The sequence below is a fragment of the Rosa chinensis genome, chromosome 4 (genome assembly GCF_002994745.2).
Source record: "Rosa chinensis cultivar Old Blush chromosome 4, RchiOBHm-V2, whole genome shotgun sequence".
Lineage (NCBI taxonomy): Eukaryota > Viridiplantae > Streptophyta > Magnoliopsida > Rosales > Rosaceae > Rosa > Rosa chinensis.
In genome coordinates this window covers 55,852,937-55,862,817 of record NC_037091.1, presented here as the reverse complement: position 1 = coordinate 55,862,817, position 9,881 = coordinate 55,852,937, and the positions used below count along the sequence as shown (strand labels likewise).

The 9,881-nt window shown below is 37.8% G+C and overlaps 1 protein-coding gene and 1 long non-coding RNA gene across 2 annotated transcripts; both read left to right on the top strand.

The window, feature by feature from the left end:
* Positions 1-975: 975 nt before the first annotated feature.
* Positions 976-3,126, top strand: LOC112197012. Its single transcript, XR_002935516.2, has 3 exons — positions 976-1,334; positions 2,248-2,779; positions 2,912-3,126. It is a non-coding gene; the product is annotated as an uncharacterized LOC112197012 (long non-coding RNA).
* A 4,958-nt stretch (positions 3,127-8,084) lies between these two features.
* On the top strand, positions 8,085-9,721 carry LOC112200176 (mitotic spindle checkpoint protein MAD2). The gene is made up of 7 exons (XM_024341197.2): positions 8,085-8,350; positions 8,466-8,481; positions 8,597-8,727; positions 8,822-8,942; positions 9,041-9,144; positions 9,241-9,362; positions 9,505-9,721. Exons 1-7 carry the CDS (start codon positions 8,275-8,277, stop codon positions 9,559-9,561), a joined length of 627 nt encoding a protein of 208 aa, XP_024196965.1. The 5' UTR covers positions 8,085-8,274; the 3' UTR covers positions 9,562-9,721.
* The last annotated feature ends 160 nt before the right edge of the window (positions 9,722-9,881 follow it).

Here is a 9,881-nt window from a genome sequence, read left to right as displayed (position 1 = left end):
TAATTACCCCCTCTACCTGTTTGCGTCAAGTGCTGCCGTGTGGTTTTGATGGAGCTCTGTGTGTTTGCTCCACACAGAGACAACAAGGGTGATGGAGGGAGAGAGACGGTAAAATCACTTCTATTTGAGATCGGTCGGAGAGAGAGTGTACAGCTTCCTTGGACATGATAAGCAGGTCTGGAGCTTTTGGGAGTTAAAGGAGGAAGAACGCAGTACTACAACGAATTGATTGAGGTACGAAGCTGTGTTTTTGTTTGCATTTTACAACTGGGTATATGGTGCATGATAGTCATCGTGTTTCTCATACCCCTACCTGGGTTTTGTTAAAGGTTGGGGATTTATAGATTTGTAATATTGTATCGGTATCAGGTCCTATTTATGCTCCATTCGAGTTATGATCGCAGAAATACTTGACGGACAAAGGGAGTGTCCTTATGACCAAGGTGGGTATTTCATTATCAATGGTAGTGAGGTTTTAGTTCTAACTAATAGTGTGATTTTGGGTTCAGACTGAGAAGCTTTTCTGAGGCAGGCCAAAGTTTTACTGAGGTAATTTTCTTAACTTCAATTTCATTTTATTATCAAGATTTGGTTTGGATTCAATTTGATTATGATCTGTATTGTTATGGATTTTGTGGCAATTTTAGCTCGAATAAAACAGCAAAGGGTAACAGACCTGGAAAGGAAGGCAACCAATTCTAGAAGAGTATTGGGGAATGAAGGTATTACATTCTCAATTTGTTTATTTGTTTATAGATTGTTCTTCATCATTAAATTTGATCAATATCGTATTAGTGATATATTTCAGGAACAAGGCTCATTGTCAACCTCAAGCTAGACAAAAGCTGAGACATGTATTTTGTTTTTCTATGTCTAACTTTCTCTTTAATATTTCAGGAACAAGGCTCTTATGGTTGAGGCAGAAATCTTCTCCAAACTACAGAAAGACATCAACAGTCTCGATGAGCCAACAAGGCATCAATTTGCAGAACTGCTCATGTTGTTATCTTCACTTGCAAATACCCCATTTCCTCTGCCCTCATCTGAAATTGTCCCTTTTCTAGTTGGCATTCTAGAGTCAGATTCAAGCAATGTCAAAACCAAACAGTCATGTTTGGGTGCACTTCACAACCTATCCACCATGTTGGACAATGCAGGAGATTTAGTCTCCAATGGGGTAGTGGACACACTCTTGAAATTGTCCTCTGATAAAGAAATCTCCGAGAAAGCTCTTGCAACATTGGGGAACTTGGTTGTGACCTTAATGGGGAAGAAGGCTATGGAAGAATATTTTGTGCTTTATCAAGCAGAGCGGAAAAAAAGAACCTGATGAGGTAGAAACTATATTCCTTTTATTTTATTCAGAAATCAACTAAATTGAATTATATAAAGAGGCTGTTTAGAGTTTGTAGTCAATTAGAAAACCACCACAGCTTCACGTTTTCAATTGGGGGACCTTCACGGGTGCAGAGAGTGGGACAAAATAGAGTGAGAGCGGGACAAATAATAGAGAGCTGGTGTTTGATATATATATATATATATATATATATATATAGAGAGAGAGAGAGAGAGAGAGAGAGAGAGAGAGAGAGAGAGAGAGAGAGAGAGAGAGCAAAATGCCTGAAATCAAAAGGGAAACAATGGAAAAGAGAAATTGAGCGGGACAAAAGATTGTGTTGCTGCCAATTGTGTATTAAAATCCCTTCGAACTTTTTGAGAAGTTACTATAAAATTTGTGGACAACTATGCTTTTTGAGAAGTTAGTAATTCAAGATTAATTGTTGCATGCTTGGTAAGTTCTTCCATTGCTGAGTAATTGTTTAATCTCGGTGAAAAAGTTAACATCTGCCTTGCCTGTAATTAAATAACAAGCTCTATAATTAACACGTCAAGGAATTATTTACAGATTATTAGTTCAATTATTAAAAATGTGATTACCTGCATACATTTGGATTTGTTTCCAACTCTTTGTATCTTTGTTTCTTCTCTCTCTTACCTGCCCACCTTCTTGTATATCTAGTGCATATTTTGAATATATATACAATCTATTGCATAGGAAATTTCTCATGGTAAAGAGCCAGATAGGTGGGAGCTATTTAAATTAACGCATCAAAGGAAATGGTCCCAAGAACCAATCGATGCGGCATCTGCAAAGGCAATTGGAAGCTAATTTATCTGTAGTTTTATTATACTTGTAGATATTTCGTGTCTCCTTTCCTTATGGTCTATCCATTACATTTGTTGTAGGCAGATTTTGAAGAGGCTGAACAAAAAAGGCTAAGCATGAATGTTGACATCACTACTCCAGAAATCCGTGAAGAAATGTATGCTAAAGTTCTTAGTAAGGAGAAGGGGAACTGAGTGAGAGGTGTTGGAGCAGGGGTTACTTGGGTTGAAGTCCCTGGAATCCATGTTGAAGAGCGAGGAGTATCAAGAGAAGTGAAACAGTTGCGAGAGCAATTGGAAGAGCAAGCGAAAAAGGCACAAGAGAGAGAAGCACACATGATGGAGGAACTACAAAGCAAAATAGCTGAGCAAACAAAACGGATGGAACAATTGTTTGAAGTAAGATGCGTAGAGATGGCACTCCAAAAAATGGGAGAGATGTTTAAATAATGCGGAATATCAGTGGATACGCAAGAAGATGTCATGCAAACGATGTCTCAGTTTGCTCGTGACACGTCTCAAAGGACATCGACTGTTACTTTTTCACCAGATGATGATGTCTACCGTCCTACAATGCCATTTGATTGCCCCAATATGCAAATTGATTAATCAAGTAAGTATATATTTATCTTTGCATTTTGACTATATTTATTGGATCTGGAACTTTTTTACAGTTCATATTATGATTTTGTACATATGCTATTTCTGAGCAGTAACTCGTCTTTAACTTGCTCCATATGTTTAGGAATCATGCCTCTATCAGCCATTATGCAACAAGAACGGGAGCTAATCTTGTGGAGATGGTGGTCATTGCTTCAAGACTATTAGGATTTCAATTCAATGTCATGTTAGGATTTCAATCCAGTACTAGATTAGGATTTGAATTCGGCATTTATTTCAAATTATGTAGACCTTATAAATAACAAAACTATTTATGTACTTCTGGTAAAATTTAAATGTTAGTGGATTTGATTTTAAATATGAATATTTCATTGAGGTTCTTCTTTGCAGGGGTGTTATAATGGTTGTAATCATGAAACAATTGATAACGAGATGTTAGATTATTGCTAATTTGAATTTTCATAATAGCGGATTTAAAAAAAAAAAAAAAATTTTGTTCTGAATATTAATGGTAGGTTTCAAAAAAAAAAATTTAATATAAAAATTCAAATGATACCTTTATCATAGGGTGTCCAACGCATAATGGATACTGAAGAAGATTCGTTGCTTTGCTTAATTAACATCATATAAAAATTTATAATATTAAATGAAATATTAAGGTATTTTGCATCGTATATGTATAAAACCAGTATTTTAATATTTTAATTAATATATAAATATAAAAAATGAACAACCACAGAGAACAAAATGCTGATGAATACAAAAAACTTGAATGAGTACATATTACAGGGAAGCTCATGGCAGTGGTTTCCAATAACAAGAATTTTTGAGATATTTTCTTAAAATACTGATTTCCACTTTTACCCTTATTTCTGATCAATCCTTTCTGCCTCTACCACCCGTCAAGGCATCATCAACCCAGAAACTCTCTCATCTCGCTCTCTCGCTACAAACCATTTCTCCCTTTATTTCTGTCAATCAAAAAATTCAACTGGCCATCTAAGAAAATTTTACAGTGGCTTCCAAATCGAACATCAAATTTATAATCCCCTAAAATATTTCTCTAGTTTCTCTTTCTTTTTCTATTTTTGAAGAAAACTTTCCATAGAAGCTCAAATTAACCCAGAACCAACTAAACTTCCTCTTAATTTTGGAATTGATTCTATCATTTTCTAGATTGTTTCAAGAAGCATTTTGCAGAATCGTTGAAAGAGAAGCCACTGGGGGCATTGCTCTTAATTAAATATGAAGCCAGTTTCAAAAAAAATGAAAAGCCACTGGGGGCAACACTCGTCCCTACGTGCGTCTAATCCACTATCAAAGATCAAAGATTGCGAAAGATCACATAGCTCTCACAAGGGTTTGATGAAGAAGAAGGAGGAGGAGGAGCAAGTAGAGGATGTAAAGATGTTGTTTTTTTGGAATTTATGACTATTTGCGGTACGTGGTGGAAACGTAAGTTTTAAATCAATCTTTTCTGGGATGACATGGTTTTAGCAACAATAGTGATAATCTACTCTTTTTTTTTTGGTGGATCCTTTCCTTCATTTTTTTGCTGTGTCAATGTTTCTCTGTTGCAATGCTTTATGTCTAGAAAGATAGTGATCTCACAAGAACCATTACTCGAGAAGGAGTTTGAAATTTACACTCATTTTACACTGAAGCATTTGCTGCTCTTTCTGAAGGAGGGAGGGGTAGATGGTAATATGGTATAATTCCAGCTTTTGGTTTCGACCCCTCTTGAAAAGTGGATTTAGCCATCGGAATGTGACTTTGCTCCAGTGGATTCAGCTTTGCTCAAAGAATCATTCCGGAAACAGAAGATGGAAGATTCTTCATTGCCAAAAGCCATAATTCAGGCCGTATGGAATTCATTAGCTGTAAATGCAGTCTTTGCAGGTATTAATTAATTTATGTCTATTTAGTACTATTCAAATAGTGTGATTGAAAGTAATACTCTTACTTTATATTTTTTCAGAAATGTTGGAATTATGCATTCAAAGATTAGTGTGTGAAAGTATGGAATCGAGTTATGTAAAAAACCCACCGACTCAAACTCTATCTTTCCTCCTCTTCTGTTACCAGATCTTGATCAATGTTTTGATCGGGATCCTTGGCTTGAGAATGGGGGAGGCTTTCCCTTCCGTTTTTCCTTTTATTTCTGTTAATTTCGATTTTCCCTCTCCCGTTTTCTCCATGCCCACCGTCTTGGGTGGTTTTGCTCGGAGCTTGTCTCTGATTTGGATCTGTTCGATTTTTCTTGGTTTCGAACATCCACTTTTCAGTTTCATCGGTACTCACCCTTTTCATTCCACTGTTCTTGTCTTCTGCCGTGGTCGGTTTAAGTGGGGGGTTTACCCACCAGTGCTCTTGGTGAAGCAACAAGGGTTTGCGTATCTTCGGATGCCAATCTCATCTGTTCTTTTCATCCGGTTGTTGTTCCTCTGGTTTCTTGGCGGAATAACTTCGGTGTGGTGACGATGATGATTTCGGTGATTTCTGAATCTCTGGAGGCTGATAACCTTGAATTCGATATGGGTCTTGCCCGATCTTTTGTGTTGGAAGATTTCTGCTGCTGTTCCCCTCGCCGTGGAGTGGTGGTGGTGCTTCTCGCCGTCGAGTGGTGGTGTGGTGGTCCGACTATGGGCCTATCTATGTCCTTGTTTCTTTTATGTTGGGCTTTTGGGCCTGTGGGCCTCCTATGTAGTCGTACTGTTTACTAAATGAATGTTCTGTTGACAACAAAAAAAAAAGGTATGGAATCAAGTTTGAGATTTATATATTTTATGTATGTTAATAAAATCTACACTACTTGTCCTTTCATATATTCTTCTTAAACCTGCAGGTTTTTATATGCTTCTAATTTATTTTTGTAGGAGTTAATACTACCGCATCATATGTGGGACCATTCCTAATTACAAACTTGGTGAACTATTATTTACTGGAAAAGCATGATGATTCAAGCATTCATCATGGATTGATTCTTGCATTTATATTCTTCATTGCGAAGACAATGGAATAATCACTGAGTCAAAGGCAGTGGTATTTTGGTGCTCAGATAATTGGTGTACGCGTACGAGCAGCTCTCAGTGTGTTGATTTACAAGAAGTCTATTTCGATCAAGTATTCTGGTCCAAGCAATGGGAAAATGATTAATTTGGTCAATGTGGATGCAGAAAGAATCGGAGACTTCTGCTGGTATATTCATGGAATTTGGTTGCCTCCACGGCGAGGGGAACAGCAGCAGAAATCTTCCAACACAAAAGATCGGGCAAGACCCATATCGAATTCAAGGTTACCAGCCTCCAGAGATTCAGAAATCACCGAAATCATCATCGTCACCACACCGAAATTCTTCCGCCAAGAAACCAGAGGAACAACAACCGGATGAAAAGAACAGATGAGATTGGCATCCGAAGATACGCAAACCCTTGTTGCTTCACCAAGAGAACTGGTGGGCAAACCCCCACTTAAACCGACCACGGCAGAAGACAAGAACAGTGGAATGAAAAGGGTGAGTACCGATGAAACTGAAAAGTGGAAGTTCGAAACCAAGAAAAATCGAACAGATCCAAATCAGAGACAAGCTCCGAGCAAAACCACCCAAGACGGTGGGCATGGAGAAAACGGGAGAGGGAAAACCGAAATTAACAGAAATAAAAGGAAAAACGGAAGGGAAAGCCTCCCCCATTCTCAAGCCAAGGATCCCGATCAAAACATTGATCAAGATCTGGCAACAGAAGAGGAGGAAAGATAGAGTTTGAGTCGGTGGGTTTTTTACATAACTCGATTCCATACTTTCACACACTAATCTTTGAATGCATAATTCCAACATTTCTGAAAAATATAAAGTAAGAGTACTACTTTCAATCACACTATTTGAATAGTACTAAATAGACAGAAATTAATCAATACCTGCAAAGACTGCATTTACAGCTAATGAATTCCATACGGCCTGAATTATGGCTTTTGGCAATGAAGAATCTTCCATCTTCTGTTTCCGGAATGATTCTTTGAGCAAAGCTGAATCCACTGGAGCAAAGTCACATTCCGATGGCTAAATCCACTTTTCAAGAGGGGTCGAAACCAAAAGTTAGAATTATACCATATTACCATCTACCCCTCCCTCCTTCAGAAAGAGCAGCAAATGCTTCAGTGTAAAATGAGTGTAAATTTCAAACTCCTTCTCGAGTAATGGTTCTTGTGAGATCACTATCTTTCTGGACATAAAGCATTGCAACAGAGAAACATTGACACAGCAAAAAAAATGAAGGAAAGGATCCACAAAAAAAAAATGAGTAGATGATCACTATTGTTGCTAAAACCATGTCATCCCAGAAAAGATTGATTTAAAACTTACGTTTCCACCACGTACCGCAAATAGTCATAAATTCCAAAAAAAAACAACATCTTTACATCCTCTGCTTGCTCCTCCTCCTTCTTCTTCGTCAAACCCTTGTGAGAGCTATGTGATCTTTCGCAATCTTTGATCTTTGATAGTGGATTAGACGCACGTAGGGACGAGTGTTGCCCCCAGTGGCTTTTCATTTTTTTTGGAACTGGCTTCATATTTAATTGAGAGCAATGCCCCCAGTGGCTTATCTTTCAACGATTCTGCAAAATGCTTCTTGAAACAATCTAGAAAATGATAGAATCAATTCCAAAATTAAGAGGAAGTGTAGTTGGTTCTGGGTTAATTTGAGCTTCTATGGAAAGTTTTCTTCAAAAATAGAAAAAGAAAGAGAAACTAGAGAAATATTCTAGGGGATTATAAATTTGATGTTCGATTTGGAAGCTACTGTAAAATTTTCTTAGATGGCCAGTTGAATTTTTTTGATTGACAGAAACAAAGGGAGAAATGGTTTGCAGAGAGAGAGAGATGAGAGAGTTTCTGGGTTGATGATGCCTTGACGGGTGGTAGAGGCAGAAAGGATTGATCAGAAATAAGGGTAAAAGTGGAAGTCAGTATTTTAAGAAAATATCTCAACAATTATTGTTATTGGAAACCACTGCAATGAGCTTCCCTGTAATATGTACCCATTCAAGTTTTTTGTATTCATCAGCATTTTGTTCTCTGTGGTTGTTCATTTTTTTTCCCACCCCCAATAGCCAAAACTTTCTGGGTGGAGAGAGCGGGTGAGATTTATCCCTAAACGGCGAAACACGCTGAGTAGATCTGAGCATGAAGCCCAATTATTTGTGTCGTCTTCGTTAAAAGTGCCACGTGACAGCTTGAAATGGTGACAGGACTCGGACCCCACAGATTTAAAATGTTACCGTTCGATCCTCTCGGGGCGGAACAAAAACAAAGAAAAGGAAAATAGCCGTTGCAATTCCACTACTTGTCGTTTTTTCCCAACCAAAGCCCCTAAATCTTCTTCTTCTTCAGCCTCCTCAATCCCACATCGCTCCAATCAATCAAGTTTTAATCTTTCTCTCTTCCCAGATTGAATCGTTATTGGGTTTCGGATTTTTTTTTGGGTACTAATGGCTTCATCAAGAACCGCAACCAAGGACATCATCACTCTGCGTGGCTCCGCTGCCATTGTCAGCGAGTTTTTTGGTATGTAATTCAGACCCTTATGATTGTTTTGTCTGATTTTGATTGATTGCCAATTTCTTTGTTGGGTTTCCGACTGATCTGGGTATTTTGATTTTCTTTGCGATTTTTCTCTCAGGCTATTCAGCGAACAGGTAATGCGCATGGGATCTTGATCTTTGTTCTTGTTGTTTATGGTATCAATTAATTGGGGTTATAAAGTTTGATTCTTGAAACTTATTATGGTTTGGTCTTGTGGTTTTTCAATAGCATTTTGTACAATCGAGGAGTGTATCCTGAAGAAAGTTTTGTAAAGGTCAAGAAATATGGGCTGCCTATGTTGCTCACTCAGGATGAGGGTCTCAAATCTTTTATTGCCAATCTAACTTCCCAGCTTTCTGGTATCAATTTCTCATTCTGGGTCTGTTTGGGTCTGATTCTGAATGAAAATGTTGTTCTTGATCACTCACATTTTGATGTATTAATCTTGTATAGAATGGCTGGAATCTGGCAAGTTACAGAGGATTGTTCTGGTGATCATGAGTAAGGCCACTAATGAGGTTCTAGAGAGGTGGAACTTCAGCATCGAGACCGACAGTGAGGTCGTCGAGAAGGGGTAACTCAGTTCAATTCATTGCGAAATTTGTTAAATGTGTTAAAATAATGTTCTTCATTTTGTTACTAAATCATTTCATTGTTTTGTTTGGCATCAAGTGTTTCGAGGGAAAAGAGTGACAAGGAGATTATGAGGGAGATTCAAGCAATCATGAGGCAGATTGCTTCTAGCATTACTTACCTGCCATGCCTTGATGAACCCTGTAAGAGCAAACACCGCCTACACATGCATTATTACACACCCAAATGATCTATTTCTTGGCGTTTGTCATGTTCATGTGATTTGTCTCTTGTTTTAGGTGTTTTTGATGTTTTGGCATACACTGATAAGGATGTTCAAGTCCCATTCACTTGGGTGGAAAGTGATCCCAAACTGATAGACAATCCACAAATGGTGAAGCTGCATTCCTTTGACACCAAGGCAAGTTCGAATCATAGTTCCATCTCTGATTTTGATTCATTGATGAAATTATTTAGCATAGAGAAATGGAAAGGAACTATTTAGCATAGAAATGGAAAGGGTTTTGATGATTATGGATTAATTTGTTGTCGGCTTTATGCAGATTCACAAGGTCAACACTCTGGTATCCTACAAGAACGATGAATGGGATGAGGAGTAGGATATAATCCATCTGTCCTAGACTCTGGTGTTGTGAATGTTTCAGTTCACATTTTGTTGATAGTTGGAAAGTTGACGATTCATGTACTACTGTACTAGTGCTATTTGCAAGATGTTCTCAGTAACATGAATATTATCGAATTTATCGGCTGTATGTATAATTTGTGTGGATTGTGAGTTTCGTAGTTTTGTATTCATCTGTGAATTGTGATGCACACATAATTCTCATGATGCAAGTGCCAGTTCCTTGCGTATCTGTACAAGAATATAAGGTTCGATTAACACTGATCATGCTTTTCATCCTCCTAAATATAAGAAACC